The sequence below is a fragment of the Somniosus microcephalus genome, chromosome 12 (assembly GCF_052327205.1).
Source record: "Somniosus microcephalus isolate GS21.2 chromosome 12, FLI_Smic_1.0, whole genome shotgun sequence".
Taxonomy (NCBI): domain Eukaryota; kingdom Metazoa; phylum Chordata; class Chondrichthyes; order Squaliformes; family Somniosidae; genus Somniosus; species Somniosus microcephalus.
The window spans coordinates 67,770,289-67,790,705 of NC_140998.1; the positions used below are offsets into that span (position 1 = coordinate 67,770,289).

The 20,417-nt window shown below is 42.8% G+C and overlaps 1 protein-coding gene across 1 annotated transcript in view; it reads left to right on the plus strand.

The window, feature by feature from the left end:
• amn (amnion associated transmembrane protein) overlaps positions 1-12,680 on the plus strand; it is a 66,108-nt gene extending 53,428 nt beyond the window's left edge. The window contains exons 10-12 of the mRNA XM_086003022.1: positions 1,229-1,394; positions 9,191-9,308; positions 11,344-12,680. Coding sequence (XP_085859148.1) covers positions 1,229-1,394; positions 9,191-9,308; positions 11,344-11,460 — 401 coding nt within the window. The 3' untranslated portion in view covers positions 11,461-12,680. The remainder of the gene's footprint in view (positions 1-1,228; positions 1,395-9,190; positions 9,309-11,343) is intronic.
• The last annotated feature ends 7,737 nt before the right edge of the window (positions 12,681-20,417 follow it).

Consider the following 20,417-nt stretch of genomic DNA (forward strand, 5'->3'; position numbering starts at 1 on the left):
ACCTAAATTAGATGTTACCAGGACTCCAAGGGTTAGATTATGATGAGAGATTACATTATCTAGGCTTTTATTCCCTGGAATTTAGAGGGTGATTTAATTGAGGTTTTTAGGATTTTGAAAGGAATTGATAGGGTAGATGGAGAAACTTTTTCCATTAGTGGGGAAGTCTAGGACAAGGGGACATAACCTTAAAATCAGAGCCAGGTCATTCAGGAGAGAAGTTACGAAACACTTCTTCACACAAAGGGTGGTAGAAGTGTGGAACTCTCTCCCACAAACAGCAGGAGATGCTGGGGCTCAATTCATCATTTTAAATTTCAGACCGACAGTTTTTTGCTAGCCAAGGGTATAAAAGGATATGGAGCTAAGGTGGGTGGATGGGGTTAAGATACAGATCACCCATGATCTCATTGAATGGGTGGAACAGGCTCGAGCAGCTGCATGGCCTACTCCTGGCCCTATGTTCCTATGTGCACTTGTTTCAGTTGGCTGTCCGGGCCACTTATTCCGAGGACTCTGGCAAAATGGCAGTGACCATAGCAACAGTGGGAATGGGCTGGCAAGTTCTTCCCCACAAAGTTTGGGACACTACGGCCCATTTCCACTGGTGAGAAACCTTAAAATTTCCCCTGATGACTTCTAACTGTCCTTCCGCATTTCGAGCCTCTTAGCCTTAACAAAAGTTCTCAGTTTTCTTTTTTTTTTAACAAAACCTGGCTTCACAGCCTTCTGGTTTCACAATGCCTTTCTACCAGCCTCCCCCATATTTCCAACTGTTCACAGCCAGGAAAGAGATCAAAGACATTCCAATACAGTGGGTGTGAGGCAGGTTTTGATGGCTGAGTCAGTTTAACAAATTGCTTATTATTTACAATCTATGGGGAAATAACATCATTATAGCTCATTAGTTTTGTAACCATCATCCACCTTTTTTAACTTGTCTTGAATACGCTACGTCTTTAAGATTCTGACGTTATAAGTAACATTTTCCCCCCCCCAATCATTTCAGTGAAAAAAGATCGTAAAATCCCAAAATGTGATGGAGTGAATCAGATCTCACAGCACGAGCCCAAAGAGTTTAATCTTTGAGTAAACTTGCATTAATCATACGTTCAACACTTTTAGTGAAATTAATAGCTATTTAAAAAGGGTTCATTGGAGTTAGAGCAAAACGATGCTGTGAACAAATGATCTTCAAGCAATCTGTGTCTATTGTGTTTAAATACAGGTGACGTATTTGGAATCACGAATGCTGAAATCAAGAAAAGCACCAACAGTAAAGGACAGGAGGGACGAAACCTCAGTGCTGGAGAGATTGCTGGGATTGTGGCCGGAGTTATCATTGCTGCCCAGTTAATTGGAAGCTTGGTATTCATCATTTCAGGAAGAATTAGGTGAAAATAAATTCTTCTGGAACAGAAGAAATTTACAAAAGTTCAGTTTGTATCCAGGACAAAATATTCTGATCTCATCATTAGGATGTTTTTTTTACAAATGATTCAAAGAATTCTGATAAATATTACCATCCTTGAGGTAGAGTTTCCACTCCCTTACACCAGTAATATCAGCACAAATCGGCCAAACCAGCGCTAAAGATCAGGGAATTTAATCTGTGTTTTGTCCTGCCCATTTCAGTTGATTTAAATGTTTTTATTTGTTTTAAGAGTGAGTCCTGATGAGATCACGATAGAATGGGGAGGTGGGTGGGGGGGGGTTGGCGGGGGGTTGCTATTAGGTTACTCAGCTTGAGTGCCTGAGTGTGATGGAGCTGAATTAGTACACATTATTGATGCTCACTGGGTCCTGGCTTTGTGCTCATGCAATTCTTCCAAGCCAGCTCCTCTCAAGATGCGTCCATCACTCACTGTTACCTTGACAATAACTCGTCTTGAATTCTTCCTCTGCCATTGGACAGTTTGATGGTGCACTGTGCTGAGTATGCTGGCACTCAGAGCCCCGGCCCCAATAAACAACAGATATGGAAACATTCAAATTAAAGGATCTTAATCTTAATCAGAATCAGAATTCTTTGCAACTTCTGTATTTTTAGGATGATGCTCAATAGTAATGATTTGCTTCAGGAATAGACACTTTTCTGCCCCAGTGCTTCTGCTGAATGTAATGATGTTTAATTTGGAGGCAGTGCACAAAAAGAGCTTTTAGTGTTTGCATCAAAGAGAGGATTGGATGCACTCAGGTCTCTTGGGTAAGTGAATCTGCTCCTGTTGTTAAAAGTACTCCTTGGTGCGGCCTGCATAGTTTAAATGGTGCTCAGTATTTACAGCATTCACATTTTACACAAATTCTTTAAGCAGTATTTTAAAAATATTAGATTTATGTTAAATGGAGGAACTAAAAGTTTAGAAAAGCTGGCAGATCAACCCAGAAAAGTAACTCGCACTTTGGCCGCGATTTTCACAATCGATGCGGCTTGGGAGCGGGTCAGGTGGCTTCTGGGTTCCAGTCCTGCCCCCAACTACATTCGGCCCACAGATGTAATTTTACATCAATTGGCCTTGTTAAGCCCGCCCTGCGGACTTTCCGGCCAATTAAGACGAAGCCGGTCAGGTGACGTCATTTAATGACGCGTCATCTGCCGGTTTTCTTAAAGGGATCGTGCACAATTTTTTTTTGACAGCTCATTTCTCAGTGTTTGACAGCATTGAGGTGCCGCAAACACTGACGATCACTGTACAAAGGTGAGCTCTTGCACCCAGGCTCTTCAATGACTCCCTCCTTAGGCTAGAACTGATGGCAGCTACAGGTGAGGTTACAGAAGTGATCTGTCACTAGTGAGAGAGGTTCTTCCAATGAGGTGGGACTAGACATACAATTCAAAACTTGTTACCTACAGAAAGGTCTAAATGCATTAAAAATTAATTTCCCAACATTTTCTTACCTCTGAAACTCACCAGTGCACCATTGGATCCTTCACCACTTCTGCAGCTGTCATCAATGCAGAAACATTACAGCAGACTCACAACACGCCACACTTACCTGGTGTGGTGTCTGGACATTGGGAAGCCCGAAGTAGAAGTGTCAACATTGAAAAAGAACCTGATAACTGCCTGTTAACAACCTTTAACAAGCAGTTAAGTGGCTATAATCCTCTTCCCGCTGCTAGGTGTCGGGTCCATGTGCAAATCGGGGACCCGATACTTGGGAAGATTGATTGGAGGCGGGTTGACAGCGGGTTTCCTGCCTGCTGTCAATCTTTGCGATTTTGACGGAGGTCCCGCCTCCAAACCCGCCTCCTGTGTGCCGGCAAAATCCCGGCCTTAGAAACTAAATCCCTACTTAGGAGAGTTTCAATCTGGTGGCCACTCAATGGCGGGGGGGGGGGGGGGTAGGATGAAATAGTTCCCGTCACAATGTTATTTCATATCCGTTGTTTAGTGATTTGTTGAATTTTACTCCACAATCCTTAACTTGCAATTTTTAGAAGCTGAGTATCACAGATGGGAAATTGTTCTTCCATTATTATCTCATTTGTGGTAGATTGCAGATTTTTGTTAGCTCTTGTAAGTATTCTCTTTTCCGTGAGGACACAGTGGTAGTGGCTTTTATATTACATGTCGGTTCTCAGAAGACCAATCTAAGTACACCACTCTCTCATGATTGCATCTGAATCTAGCAGCTGGTTTCTTGCTGTGACAGGTTTGGCCGATGAGCATGCACTAAGTACAATGTGCCGTGACATCATCACAATGAATCTCTGCTCCCCTCTACGTGCTATTGTTATAGTGTCATTGGAGGGATTGCACGACCAACAGAGCAGTACATTTACTGGGCTCAGGAAGATCAGGTGTGTTACGTCCATGTGTAATTGAGACACGGACTGCAGGAGTTGGTTATAACAGGTGTTTACTGAGTGGAGACAAAACTGGAACTACTATACAAAGTTACTTCACAGGCTTATATACAGGGGTGGTCACTACTGGTACTGCAGTATACAGGGGCTGCAGAATATAGTTCCTTCTTCAAAGTACATACACTACAATTCCTCCCCTTTTAGCTAAACAGTACATAACATTCGATTAATAATTAAATAACATATTTACAATTACAGTTGCTATATACATTAGCTGAAGTTAAGCAATTATAAATTCAGTCTTTGAGGAGGCTTCCTGATTCTGACTGGATAACGCCTCTTTGGGGTATCAGGTTCTTCTGGCAAAGTTGATTCGGGATCAACGTCATTGTTTGGTTCGTCTGCTTCCAATATCACCGATTCTGAGGTAGATGCAATTGGTACTTCGGTTTCATCACCAGGTGTATCGGATCGTGGTGTGGATTTGACGTTTTCCAGTGACTCTAGAATCTGGTCAGCATGACGTCTTACAATGCTCTCTCCAACGTCCACGGTATACATTAGAGGTCCTTGCCGTGTGCAGATCATTCCTGGCTGCCATTTCTCTGTGCGGTAGTCCCGGGCCAAAACTGGTTGACCTATCTTAAAGCTCCTGGTCGGCCTTTCATTCATATTCTGAAACTGCCTGTTCTCCACATCTCTTCTGATGTTTGGCTTAACCAAATCCAAGCGGCATCTTAGTCTTCGATTGAAGAACATCATGGCTGGAGTTTGGTTGGTAACCGCATGTGTCGCATTCCAGTAGGCAAACAAGAAGTTATCCACCTTGTGTTGTAGGGGTATGTCTTCATTACACATTGCCTTGATAGCCTTCTTGAATGTTTGAACGAACCTCTCAGCCAATCCATTGGTGGCTGGATGATATGGGGCGGATGTGTAATGCTTAACACCATTGTTCTTTAAGAACCTCCGGAACTCTTCAGACACAAACTGTGGTCCATTGTCGGAGCAAATCTGTTCAGGCAGCCCATTTCTGGCGAATATGGTTCGTAAGACTGTGATAGTTTTTTCTGTGGTGGTTGAGGACATTTTTATTACCTCTGGCCACTTTGAATGTGCATCCACCGCAATTAAAAACATCGAGTCCATAAATGGACCAGCAAAATCAATGTGCACCCTTTGCCATGGAGATGAGGGCCACTCCCATGGATGTAGAGGGGCTTGTGGTGGGGCGTTTTGGACCTTCTGGCATCCTGTACAGCTCTTGGTCATCTCTTCGATTTCTCTATCGATTCCCGGCCACCACACAAACGCTCTGGCTAAGTTCTTCATTTTTACCCCTCCCAGATGACCCTCATGAAGCTCATTGAGCACTCTATCCTTCAATTTGGGTGGAATTACTACTCTGGATCCACACATCAAGGTTCCTCTGCACACTGACAGCTGTTCTCTTCTCGACGAGAATGCTGGCAACAATGGTACGCCATGTGCTGGCCATCCCTTCACTGTTAAATCATAGACCTTGGAGAGTGTCGGGTCATTTCGTGTTTCCTTTTCTATGTTTGCATTCGTCACAGGTAGACATTCGACTATGGTCGAGTGGAATATCTCCACAGGATCCACTGCAGGTGCTTCTTCCACCGTCGGCAACGGTAGGCGCGACAATCCATCAGCATTCCCATGCTGTTTAGTTCCTTTGTACTCAATGTCATATTGGTGTGCCCCTAGGAAAAGGGACCACCTCTGTAGCCGTTGTGCTGTCATTATCGGGACGCCCTTCTGAGGGTTGAAAATGGAGACAAGAGGTTGATGATCAGTTAGTAGAGTAAATTTCTGACCGTGCAGGTAGTGATTGAACTTCTTCACCCCCCACACCAGGCTGAGGGCCTCTCTGTCAATCTGGGCATAGTTACGCTTGGCTGAAGTTAACGAGCGTGATGCAAAAGCTATCGGCCTCTCTGAACCATCAAGGAATTTATGTGACAGTACCGCTCCAATGCCGTAGGGAGACGCATCACACGCCAGTCTTATCGGTAGTGATGGGTTGTAGTGAGCCAATACTTCTCTTGAAGTGATTAGGTCTTTACTCTTCTGAAAGGCCCGCTTACATTCATTGCTCCATTTCCATGCTACTCAAGTTTGCAGTAGGGCGTTCAGTGGGTGCAGAATTGTGGACAAATTCGGCAAAAACTTATGGTAGTAATTCACCAATCCGAGGAATGACCTCCGTTGCGACACATTTTCAGGCACTGGAGCCTTAACTACCGCTTCAATTTTGTCAGGGGACTTATGTAACCCCTCTTCATCAATCACGTGGCCACAATACGATATCGGTTTCTTAAAAAACTCGCACTTGGGGCGATTGGCTCGTCGCCCATGTTCTCTTAGTCTAGTGAGCACCTGCTCTAGGTTGGCAAGGTGTTCACTGTCATTTTCACCTGTCACTAGGATGTCGTCCAAGTAACACTGAGTCCCCGGAATCCCTTGCAGGACTTGTTCCATCGCTCTTTGCCATGTCGCCGGAGCTGATGCTACTCTGAATACCAGTCGATTATACTGGTAAAGACCTTTGTGAGTGTTTATCGTGAGATACTTCCTAGAGGATTCTTCAACCTCCATCTGCAAATATGCTTGTGCTAGGTCAATTTTTGTAAAACGCTTCCCTCCAGATAGTGAGGCGAAAATATCTTCTTTCCTCGGGAGAGGATACTGTACTGTGTGAAGGACTGGGTTCACCGTCACCTTGAAGCACCCGCAGATGCGAACCTTCCTTGGCTCCTCAGACTTATTGTTTAACGTTTTCTTCATGACAGGAACGATGGGTGTCACCCACTCGCTCCAGTCTACCTTAGATAACACGCCTGCCTTCTCCAGATTCTCCAGCTCTGCCTCGACGGCTGGGCGAATTGCATACGGTACCGGTCTTGCTTTGAAAAACTTGGGAATTGCATTCTCTTCTATTTTTATCGAGGCGGTTATGCCTTTAAGAGTTCCCAGTTCTTGTTGAAATACCTCTTTAGCATTAGCTAAGATTTTTGACTATCGTCCAGGTGTGACGTCGTCATCCTTTTTACCAGCCACAGTCAGTGCCTGAATGGAGTGCCAGTCTAAACTTATCTTTCTGATCCATTCACATCCCAATAACGGTGGTCCACCATCTTGCAGTATGTACAGATACAGTTTCTGTATTTCCTTGCCGTTGTATTCGACAGGCACCCTTATTTTCCCTCTGGGGTATACTTTCTGCCCTGTATACGTCTTCAAGACAATGGATGTGTCTTTCAAGGGTATGTGTGAGAATAGCCGCTTGTAGTCTCGTTGATTCATGACGGTCAGGGCTGATCCTGTATCCAATTCCATTTTGGCTTGGGACCCTGCTATCGTGAGGGTGACCCAAATGGTTCGGTGATCCTCTTTTGCGATTACGTTGTGAAGTTTGAGACAGCTTAGTCTCTTGTTCCCGGATTCACTATCGCTCTTCTGGTCTTCGGAACTACTGTCCGTCATCTTTTGTACTTTCCTGTACTTTTCCTTAGTAGTCTTTTTGTTGTCGTTGGTCTTCTTCCCAGACCTGCAAACTCGTGCAATGTGTCCCATCTTTCCGCATTGCCTGCATATTTTGTCCTTGGACCAGCAGTCCTTCTGGTCATGGGTTGTTCTGCCGCAGCGATAACATTTTTCAAATCCCCGTGTCATTTCATGGGTGCCGTATTCCTGTGGCTTTTGCTGTATTTCCGCAGCTCCCCTTGCTGCTGCTTCGTACGATACTGCCACGCTGAAAGCCTTATCTAGCGTCAGCTCTTTCTCTGAGAGTAACCTCTTCTGGGTTCCTTCACTCAGGAGTCCACAGACAAATTTGTCCCGTAGGGTATCTGCCAGTCCTGCTCCGAACTGGCAGTGCTTTGATAGCTTGCGTAGTTCCGTAAGGTAATCAGCATTGCTCTCATCTTTATGCTGATTTCTTTTGTGGAATTTAACTCTTTCTGCTATCATCAGCGGTGTAGGATTTAGGTGTTCCTGTAGGATATCAACAATTTAGTTAAAACTCTTCGCCATCGGTTTGGCTGGAGTGATCAGGTTCCGCAATAGGCCGTACGTTCTTGCGCCCATTAAGTTTAGTAGTACCGATGCCTTTTTCTCATCGGCTACTTCATTTGCCTTGCAATATACTTCGACTCTTTCCACATACGTGGTCCAGTCTTCTATTGCATTATCGAAGGCAGTGATATTGCCAGTCTTCTGCATCTTGGAGATCTAAGATGGCGCCTCCCGCGCTTTGCCTTCTTCCCCGATTGAACAAAATGGCGCCTCCCGCGCTTTGCCTTCTTCCCCGCTGGATTAAGATGGCGCCTCCCGCGCTTTCTGTCTTCTCCGCTGCTGCTAGCGCTGTTGCTGGCGTTTGTATGCCTTGATGGTGATGCCCTATGGTCTTCGCGCACTTCCCCCCCGCGCTGCTGCTAACGCCGCTCTCCGCGGTCCCCACGGCAAACTGCAGCTCCTCGCGGCTTTCTGCGCTTCTAATTTCTTTTATTTTAATTACTGTTCCCGTCGTCAGAGCAAACCCTATGGGACACTTTCCTCCCTCTTCTCGGGTCTGTACGCTGCCCGGCTTCGTAGCACCGGCCGCGCCCTGTGTGCTCCACCCTCTCTCTCTCTCTCTCCTCTTCCCGACAATGCTGCTCGGCCCCGTTGAAAAGCCACCCGATCGAGCTCTAGCCCGCCGCAGCCCAGGAAGGATCAGTGTACTACCTGCCACCAGCCCGATTAGCTGGAACACCATAGACAGGATAACCAAGCCCCGCTCTCGACAGCCTCTCCTGCAAATCTTCGAATTCGGTGAATCAGAGGCGGTTGCCCACGGTCGACGCCCGTTTCTTCTGTTTGTTTTTTTTTCTCTTCCTTCTGGCCTCGACCTCTAACAACTTCGCTTCAGGGATGGACCCCCATGAGGTGGTGCAGAACTGTAGGTAAGTTCGGATCTGTTCGTCGCCAGTGTTACGTCTGTGTGTAATTGAGACACGGACTGCAGGAGTTGGTTATAACAGGTGTTTACTGAGTGGAGACAAAACTGGAACTACTATACAAAGTTACTTCACAGGCTTATATACAGGGGTGGTCACTACTGGTACTGCAGTATACAGGGGCTGCAGAATATAGTTCCTTCTTCAAAGTACATACACTACAAGGTGCAGTTGGGAAAACCCAATAAAAAACAGATCTTCCTGGTAGCCAGTGTTAAAACATCCAACATGTTTAGCTTGTGACTGTCAGCAGTTGTGTAAGTCCCATGGGTTGGGAACTGGCAGCACATGAACAGGTTACAGCAGTTTGTGTCTTGAAGAAATGATTAACAATCTCTTCCTATGAATTCTTCTACAGAGTGAAGATTCCATCAGCTCTCATCAATTTCAAAAATTATTATAACTTCGACACCAGAGAAGCCATTGACAAAGGTTTCAGCAATCCTATGTTTGATCCACCAGTAAATCTGTCGCCAGTAAGTCATTAAAATCTGCACCTTTCCCTTTACAAACCAGTAAATAATGAAGGGTATTTGAATGATGCTCAATGTGTTAACCAGGTGAGCTCTTAAGGGTAGCTGTACGTGCATTTGCAGGCAGAGTCTTCATATATATTTGTTTCAAGCTACTTTTTTAAAATAGCTAATTTCCTCAGAATTCCACACATTTTTTTTCCCTCTTTGATTCTCCACAACCTTGGTTTTAATGCGGGGTCAGCGGCAAGCATGAGGTCATTGGGGTGAGTGTCAAGCTCACCAACTTGAGTCCCAGAACATTTTAACTCCCAGGCCTCATTTAAATGCGACAGGCCCGACTCCTGCCTGAATGTAGCCCGGCATCAATGACATGAGACTGGCTGGTGGGAGTTGGGTGTGTGAGGCAGGAGGCCGCAGCCGTCAGGTCAGTGGATCGGGGTGGGGGGGTGCAGTAAGCGGTTGCAGTTGGTGAAGGGAGGAGGAAAGCCCAGAGCAAGAAAAGCTCTAGGTTTCCTTGTTGGGCCCGGAGGAGCACACCTGCTCTTTTTGGCCCACAAGGAAACCTTTAAAAAAAAACATCAGTTACCATCATGGCCCTCTTCTGGGCCTGCTGCTTGTTGCCGTATTTCCTTGGTAAGGACAGCACCAGGCACAGACCTCACAACGTATTAGGTTAAAATAGTGTCGGGATTGGATTAACTTCATCAGACCCCGACTTTTGAATCTCATTGAGGTCCTCGCCTGCACTGACAAAATCCCGCCTGTTAAAGTGGATGATGGTGCAAGGTCAACGAGAAGACGATGAATGTCACGCTGCTGCCATCTTAACCACACACACACCCTCCTTGTTGGGGGGCGGGGGTTAAAATTGGGGCTCACAAGCTGGTTGTTGCAGCCTCCCTGACTGGACTCATCTCAGCAATGCTGGGAGGGGTGGGGCGGGTTTGTGTGATAGTTAATCCTAAGAGTTAAACCCTTGAGGTCAGTTATAAAGTGGGCCACCTTGTTCTTGATTGTCCTGACAGTTTGAAACATCCCATGAAGCTGAAAAGTGAAGTAATCTCCTTCAATTAGTGGGTGGTGACATAGTTCAAAGTTCTAGATGTTTCGCCGTCTGTATTCCTTGAAAAGCAGGCTTTGTTTATGTAATACTTCAATCTAAAAATAAGATGTTTCACTAAAGACTACATACTGCCATCAACAAAGATCTAACTATTTGAGCCTATGTGGCTTCCTGAAGGTAGAGTGGATGGGAGACCTGTATTGTAACATTAGAAGCACGCGTTCTTTACCCAGGGAAAGTGATTTAATGAAAACTGTAAAATCAGACTATAATGTCTTAAGATTGAAATCCTTTTTCCACTAATTAGTGGAACCATGGAGTTGTCACATACACACGATTCCCAAAGACAGATATGGACTATTCTATTGTTTCCAGTTTGATGCTTAGTGAATAAGAAGGTTACAGCTGCCACTTCACATTGCAAACATTAAAATGTTTTTCCTTTGTACACCCAAGACAAGGTTGGCTTCTGTACCAGTATCCAATTATTGTGATTATTACTGTGTTACAAAAACTTACCACAATGTGCATTTAGAAAATTGGAAAACAAAATGCAAATGTACAGATTGTTGCCCCTCCTAGCCCCTCTGCTGCAGACTTCAGCATAGTGTAAGATCAGGAGAGCAGCACAGTCTGGGTCGCTGCGTAACTCCCACAGCTCTGTGATTAACTTGCCTTACGATTAGATAACTTGGCTGATGTTGACTTTTCATTTTGCAAATGTAGAATGGCACATGCACAGCATTATCAGAAGTTATGAAACTTACTGAACTAAGGCAAGTGGAAGGCAGCCCCAGGACTCCAACCTGTAACATGATCAAGAGTGCAATCTGTAACCATTTGATGTACATTTTACAGCACTGTGTTACAAACAGACACGTCAAAATTCAATCAGGCATCAGATGATAATAGGCAACACGATAGCCTTGTATGAATCTTGATCTAGACAAACCTTTTCTTCCTTTTTTGTAGGATTCTTATGGTCTTTACTTTGGAGAAAATGCAATAAACATCGTCACAACTCAATCTGGGACCAATTTTGTTAATCCATTCTTTGATGAGCAGAATTTCGGCGAGAAAGATTGTTAAAACTTTGTGTTGTGCTAGTGTTCATTTTTAATATTCTAAAAAACAATTTGACTAGCAAGTTATCATTTGCCTCGTCACAGACCAATCGCATGATGAGAGTTTGCTTGTTAACCACAATTGTAGAAAAATGGTTAATTTTAATTTCATTTTCAAGCCTGTCTCAATTAAAGCTTTCGCAGGTAGCAGTGAGCACAGTGGGACATTTAGTGCTATATAAAGGTATATTCTTTCCAATATGTTTTTAATATGTGATAACATACGTTTTCGCCTTTCAACCTGCAGACATTAATTCAACTGAGCAGATGAACCTAGCTGTCTGTTAGGAACCCTCTCTGGTCATTGCCAAGAAAAACTTGTGAATCCACAGCATGTTGTTTCCTTTCTGCCTGATGCTAAATATTCTCTCCCAGTCTTGTTCACTAATGCGCTTAATTGGATTTTAGACTGAATTAAGGAAAAATAATTAGAGAGTGAAAGAAAACATCAAGGGACAGATGATGGCAACAAAGGTAGATCAATGGGGAAAAAATAAACTGAGTAATATACTAATCTGAAAAGGTAAAAAATGAAAGAACAGTCAAAGAGATGAAAGGAATGTTTGACGGGTAACTGACAGAAACTGGGTTACTGCTTCATTTATCCTACAATCGCTATGGTGAATCCCCCTAGTTTGAACCTGGATTTTCAGGAGTAAATGCCAGCTTCCAGAGTTTAATTCTTGTGCTAATTCAGGCTCAGTCCATATCCAGCTTCTGGTATGATTAAATTGCCAGTTTAACACATAGACTGACTTCTCCTTTCCACAGAGAAGGGCAGGGGATTAGCATCAGACATTTATAACTACTGCATAGCTGTTATTGTCTTGATCCAGGCCAACTCTGAGGTGAAGAAATGAGGGGTTTACTTTGAACCATGAACAGATAACTTAGCTTTGCCTCAATTACATTTGATTATTTGGTGTAAATTTGATCAAATGTAGACAACTACATGGCATCTAGAAAATTAAAACAGGTAAGTAGATAAGAGATCATAAACAGATACTAGTACTCAGACACTGACCAAAGGACAAAGAGAGATCTACACAGATAACCAGGTGATTATCTTATGGCTTTCTTTTTAATGCCTGTTCTTTGTGTTGTTTCTTTTATGTGTATTGTAAACACATTTTATGTTGGACTAATGTTTTTAGGCAATAGTTAAAATAAAATCATAGTACAGTATCTTAATGGCTTATGAGAAATAAGTTTAAAAAAAACTTTTCTCTTCCCTGATTAGTTCTACAAGCTCATGATCCTGTTTACAAACACCATTGACAGAAAAATGTAAACCCACAGATTATGTCCTTGTGCAGTTAAAAATTTGAATTGTTGTCTGTCACCATGCTTCATTTAAAAAAAAAGCTCCTCCCCATCCTCATTCTAACAGACACAATGATAAAGGAAATTAAATAAGCCATAACATTCACCGGCTAGTGGCTGCTGCATTAAACACTGGTAAAACACAGTTATAAGAGCATAAGAAATAGGAGCTGGAGTAGGCCATTTGGCCCTTCGAGCCTGCTCTGCCATTCAATAAGATCATGGCCGATCTTCTACCTCAACTCCACCTTCCCGCACAATCCCCATATCCCTTAATTCCCTTAGTTACCAAAAATTTATTGACCTCTGTCTTGAATATACTCAACGACTGAGCATCCACAGCTCTGAGGTAGAGAATTCCAAAGATTTACAACCCTTTGAGTGAAGAAATCTCTCCTCATCTCAGTCCTAAATGGCCGACCCCTTATTCTGTGAATGTGACCCCGTGTTCTAGATTCCCCAGCCTGGGGAACATTTTCCCAGCATTAACCCGGTCAAGCCCCTTAAGAATTTTATGTTTCAATTAGATCACCTCTCATTCTTCTAAACTCTAAGGAATAAAGGCCTAGTCTACTCAATCTCTCCTCAGAGGGCAATCCCCTCATTGCAGGAACCAGTCTAGTGAACCTTCGCTGCACTCCATCTAAGGCAAGTACGTCTTTCCTTAGGTAAGGAGACCAGAACTGTACACAGTACTCCAGGTGTGGCCTCACCAATGCCCTGTATAATTGTAGTAATTATAGTAACTCTAATCCTCTTATAATAAAGGCTAACATACCATTTGCTTTCCTAATTGCTTGCTGTACCTGCATGTTAACTTTCTGTGATTCATGTACAAGGACACCCAGGTCCCTCTGAGTGCAAATATTTCCCAGTCTCTCACCATTCAAAAAATATTCTGCTTTTTTGTTTTTCCTACCAAAGTGGATAACTTCACACTTCCCCACATTGTATTCCATTTGCCATGTTCTTGCCCACTCGATCAACCTCACAGCTTACATTCTATTGAAGTGATACATAGAGTATCAAGTGAGTCTTTTCCTGTTTAAATACTTTTCAATATCCACCATTTACTTTAAAGCACAATGCTTCACAAATATTTTGAAGAAAGTGTTCCTGTTTTGAAATGTTAAATAGTTTCACCAGCAGGGGGAGTAGTGCACCACAGCAGCTGTAAACCGCAGACAATATCCCTGGATTTTCTTTTCAGCCCTTGAATTATGGAAATAATGACATACCTGGTAAGGATGATGCGATTGGTCAGCTTGTGCTCTGTAATTCTACTGTGAAACTTGGCAGAGAATTTTAGAATATACAAAAATGTTTTTGTTTGAGCCAAAATTCTTTCTCGGGTTTTATAGCACAGCTAGCACAATATATAGGGAAATTTAAAATACCTATAAAAGAAAGACTTGCATTTATATAGCACCTTTCACGACCACTGGACGTCTCAAAGCGCTTTTGTAGTGTAGTCACTGTTGTAATATAGACTTGGACATTACAACAACATGTATTTATATAGCGCCTTTAACATAGTAAAACGTCCCAAGGCGCTGCACAGGAGTATTTTAAGACAAAAAATTTGACACCAATCCACATAAGGATAAATTAGGTCAAATGACCAAAAGCTTGGTCAAAAAGGTAGGTTTTAAGGAGCGTCTTAAAGGAGGAATGAGAGGGAGCGAGGCGGACAGGTTTAGGCAGGGAATTCCAGAGCTTAGGGCTAGGCAACAGAAGGCACGGCCACCAAAAGTTGAGCGATTATAATCAGGGGTGCTCAAGAGGGCAGAATTAGAGGAGCGCAGATATCTCGGGGGCAGGGGGGGGGGGTTGTGGGGCTGAAGCAGATTACAGAGATAGGGAGGGACGAGGCCATGGAGGGATTTGAATTTTGAAATCGAGGCGTTGCTTAACCGAGAGCCTATGTATGTCAATTAATGAGATGACGTTTGTAGATAGGTTTAAACGCCTCAGGGTGGGCAAGACAACTGTTGCTCCATATTGCTGATGAGACATTGGAGGCATTATCCAGTATGAACTGCTCCTCAGTTACCAGTTCAGCCTGAGAACTTCAGATCTCAGCTCCTCTGACTGTGGCTTTCAGTATTAAATGATTTTTAAATGTTAATAGAGCAGGCTGCGTTATTTTTTTGAAAAAAAACTTAGCTATCCTTATACCTGCTACACACAAATATTTTTAAAAAAGGTTAAACACAGCTCACGAGCAGATCCTCATCTGGAATTTCTAGAGCGTTTCTCCGACAGAACCCCTGCATTAATGGTTTAATTTGCTGCTTACACCATTTCTCCAGGGTTTCCGCTGATTTCCCACCAAAGTTCCTGCGGGAGATCAGGAGAACCGTACAGAAATTCTCTCCACTGTCTGACACCAACCTACGTGATCCACACAGACCAGTGCAGCCTCCTGCTGGCCTTGTAATGTCTATATATCCTTTTGTTGTACTGCATCAAAGGCATAAATTCATAGATTTCACTACATAGAATGCAGAGAGATCCTACCCCACTCACCCTCCATGCTCAAACTGTGTCTCTGTTATGATGGTTAATGTGCATATATTTTATTTCAGATCTGAGCATCTCTCTGAAATCTCTAATGGTTCATGCAATCGTTTGAAAAGAATTTCTTACATTTTTAATCAAGTTTATTGCAGTTTTAATGCAAAATAAAAACTTTTGTGTGTGATGCAGTGGAGCAAAGAATATGGAAATTACAAGGCCAGAGGGAGGTTCAACTGAAACAAAAAAAAAGATAATGATGGAAACACACAGCAGGTGTGTAGATAGAAAAGAGAAGTTAACATTTTAGGTAGAACTTGCTTCAGAACTGAAATCTGGAAGATAAGCGAGCATTTTAGTAGAATCAGGAAGAAAAGCAATAAATGCTGTAATCGTAGAGAGAAAGTTAATGAGGTGAAAGACTTGTAACCTGTTTAAAAGAAAAGCATAAATTTGTTAGCTGATATAAAAGGTTCTTTCAGTGAAACAATGGAAAAACATTTCCAAACAAAAGAATGTGCAAAAGCTAAGATGGTGAGAGGCCCATCCAGGGAAAAAGGTGTGGAAATGGCAGGAAATGGAAGTGTTAATATTCTGGACATTTAATTTCTCCAAGTATTCATAAGCAGTGATAAACTTTTTGGAACCAGTGATTTTGATCTAAATGAGATGGAAATACTAGACAGGCTAAATAGGCTCTAAACAAACAAATTCCCAGGAATAAATGGCATTTATGTCAGAGTACTAAAAGAGATAGGAGACAAGATTTGTGAAACATTGATGATTATTATTGGGGAGTTATGAGCACTCTGAAGATATCAGTAGATTGTAAACAGGCGAGCATGGTACTATTTTATTTAGTGACAAAGCAGATGCAGACAGCTGTAGATCCATTTGTCTTACTTCAATATCATGTGACATAATTGAATCAATTATAAAGGGTAAACTTGAAGATTATCTGTACAATGATAATTTAGTAAACAACAGCCAGCATAGATTCAGAAGGAGAACACCCTGTTTGACCAAACTCCTTGATTCTTTTGAGGAAATGACATTGCAGGTGAACTGTGGAAACCCCTATGGTGTAGTATACCTAGACCTCCAAAACACATTTAACCAAGATCTGCACAAAAAGCTCAAAGCAATGGGGATTCAGGGTAATCCTTGGGAATGAATGACGAATTTGCTGAAGAGCAGGGAACAGTAGAGACTAGTTCCATTTTGTGGGGTGGGGGGTGAGTGCTGAGCGTGGTTGTGCCACGGATTGGTATTGGGACCACTACATTTTCTAATTTATATCAATGACTTGGATTCAGGTATATAATGTAAATTGGTGAAATTTGCAGATGATGTCAAACTAGGAAGGGTAACTGATACTGAGGAGACAACTTGGGAAGTATAGAATCAATTGGACAAAATACGTAAGTGGGCAGAACAATCCAAGATAAAATGTAATTTAAAGTACTGCACATAGGAAAAGGAAATTGACAAATGTGCCCCATGAATGGTGTTTGAAAAAAGAATGGAGAGGTGATCTTGTAGAGATGTGGAAGATAGTAAACAATGTGGAAATTCAGAAAATGACCAACTAAATTATGAGAGGTAAGTTCAAAGGCAGGTTCAAAGTGGCAAATTTATGGCTGATGACAGTATGTTCTTCACATGTGTACACACACACATGATCAACATATGGAATGAATTTCAGGGTAGGGTAATGGAGTCGAAAATGCTGAAATTACTTAAGAAACATTTGGATGCCACAATGGGATGGATGAACTAAGATGGCCAAATGGCCTTTCCCGTCCATGTTTTTATTGTGCTCTTGTGGTAAATAGGTTTACTATTTCATTATACATAGTCATACATGTAAACTGTCGACATTTTTAAGCCAGTGCACTAGAGACAGCCATGTAAATCTACAATCAGAGAGATGATAGATACTTGCCAAATGTGAGTGTTTGGACTGTTATTTTAGGCAAAGTGGGGGGGAATAGCAATGGTCTTGGAAAACAGTGGCAGGAACCATCAACTCACTTTGGAGCTGCTACTTCTGAGACTGGTGAATAATATTCTGTTTGAGGCATGCATACCATCAGTGTTCTAGAGTGCAATTGTGGTTTCTATCCACAAGGAGGATCCCAGTGAGCTCAAAACTACTGAGGAACCTTGCTGATATCAATGTGGCTGACATCAATGGCTCTTTGGCTGTTGTAACACACGTGCCAATGCTTTTGAGGTTAGTAGCATCAGAAAGGACCAGGCTGGCATTTGTTCTCATGAGGCATTTGTAGGGCTGGTTGCAGATTTATATGACATCACAGCGCATCGTAAGGCTCAGGGAAATGGAACTTACACAGTGTTCATTGATTCTTCAAAAGGATTTTGATGTAGTGCCTCATTTGACCTTCATAAGGAAGCCAGAAGCTATGGGAATATGTGGCCAGATTTTATTTGGGATATGTATTCAAGCTCCAATTTCCATGTGAGGGTAGATGAGAGACTTGCTGAACCCATCTCTCAAAATTATCTCTGAATATTATCAAGTCTTTAATGAGGCGTTGGACATCTTAAGAGAGAGATTTGGAAAAATAACAGAAAATGCTGGAAAAACTCAGCAGGCCAGGCAACATCCGTGAAGAGAAAATAGAGTCAACGTTTTGGGTAAACCCTTTGTCAAGACTGAAGAAGCACAGGAAGTCCTATCACCATCTCGTCTCATTTTGAATACCTCTTAATGTCTCTTCACTTCTCTTTTGTTCTCTCCCAGCCCCCATACTGGCCTTTTAATCTATTTCATTTCCTGTGCTTCTTCTCCTGCTGAGTTTTTCCAGCATTTTCTGTTATTATTTCGGATTTCCAGCATCTGCAGTATTTTGCTATCGTACTAGAGATTTGGAGAGTCTGTTCTGAGTTTTTCAGTATTGCAGTGGTTCTTTTCACAGATGATAGTGTTGTTGGTGGACTCATCTAGGGATCAATTAATACACTTCACCATGCCCCCTATAACTGCTCTGTATCTTCTGACTTGCTGTCAATTTCAGATTATTAATGTTTTCACAATACAAAATGGTATGTACACTGTATAATTTATTGCTCCCAAATTATTGTTCAAAGCACATTCTAATGTTTCAAAACAGCAACATTTTACTAGAAGTTGAATTAACTGTAGAGAAATAATTTCAAATATAAAATGTAGAGGTTTACCACATTATTGATTACAACAAACTCCACTAGGAGTAGCAGTTGCACAACAAAGGTTTAAGCACAGACAACGTAGGGCTCAGATTTATCCATTTTCAAACACAAGGAAACTTCTTGGCCCAATCCCATGAAGTCTCCAGATTGGCTCACATAATTGGCCCTTGTCACTTAATGTGTTACTGACTTTTGAACACTTGGTGCAATGTGAACACAAAGGGTGGTAGAAGTTTGGAACTCTCTATCGCAAACGGCAATTGATGCTAGATTAATTGTTAATTTTAAATCTGAGATTGATAGCTTTTTGTTAACCAAGGGTATTAAGGGATATGGGCCAAAGGCTGGTATATGGAGTTAGTTGACAGATCAGGCTCAAGGGGCTGAATGGCCCACTCCTGTTCCTGTGTAACAGGCTCGAGGGGCTGAATGGCCCACTCCTGTTCCTGTGTAACAGGCTCGAGGGGCTGAATGGCCCACTCCTGTTCCTGTGTAACAGGCTCGAGGGGCTGAATGGCCCACTCCTGTTCCTGTGTAACAGGCTCGAGGGGCTGAATGGCCCACTCCTGTTCCTGTGTAACAGGCTCGAGGGGCTGAATGGCCCACTCCTGTTCCTGTGTAACAGGCTCGAGGGGCTGAATGGCCCACTCCTGTTCCTGTGTAACAGGCTCGAGGGGCTGAATGGCCCACTCCTGTTCCTGTGCTCCTATTGAGCAGATTACTGACTACACACGATAACAAAATGGATTGTTTTTTCTGCACTTTATCCATTTTTTTTGCCATGATATTTAGGAGAATGTATTTAAACAGCACAGATATTTTTTAAAAAGTACACAACAGTGTTACAATAACTGGCATTTATATTGCGCCATTAACGTAGCAAAATGTCCCAAAGTGCTTCACAGGAGCGTTATCAAACAAAATTTGACACAGATCCACATAAGGAGATATTAGGACAGTCAATGAGGTAGGTTTTAAGGAGCGTCTTAAAGGAGAAGAGAGATGTAGAGAGGCGGAGAGGTTTAGGGAGGGCCTAGGAAGCTTAAAGCACGGCTGCCAATGGAGCGAGCTGGAGGAGGTTAAAGAGATAGGGAGAGCGAGGCCATGGAGGGGTTTGTAAACAAGGCTGAGAACTTTAAAATCGAGGCATTACCAGACCACAAGCCAATGTAGTGGGCACAGGGGTTATGGGTGAACGGGACTTGGTGCAAGTTAGAATAGGGGCAGCAGAATTACAGCACATATCTAACACATACCTAACTATGGATAGATAGAAACCAAAGAGCACAGGAGCTTCTCCTTTACTGCAGCTGCCAACACTAAGGGAACAGAGGAAAGTCTGGATAATTACTGCAGTAATAACTAAGCAGTTAAGTAGACAGATAATTCTGCATCATTAATGCTGTTTATTGTAGTTTTTCCTTCGCAAAAAAGATTTTCTCCCACCGTTTCTTTTACTAATTTCTTACAGCATGTATAGTGCACCTGGAGGCACAATCAAGTATTGAATGTAGTGAGAGTTGGAAGAAAGCAGCAAAAATGTTGGGCTTAAAAACCTACTGGCCTAACATCTCAGTGTAAGTGCTGAGATGCATCCACCTGGTGCTGACTCCACCAAAATATGTGAGTTCAGGGGCAGGGCACCTCTCAGTCATCAAGACATGGGAGAGGCCAAGAATCCCAGTGTTGGGGAAGGTGTGGAGCCCTTCTTCCCCCCTACCTCCCCACCTTGACTCAAATCTACTGGAAATATCACCATAGTGTGCCCCTAAAGCAGGCTGATATTCCTGCTTTCACCTGCTATAATCGGCCTGTTGCTGTTCTGTCAGGCTGGGGACGAGGGAAGTTCCAGCCTTGGAACCCCATCCCCTCTTATGCTAGTGATCT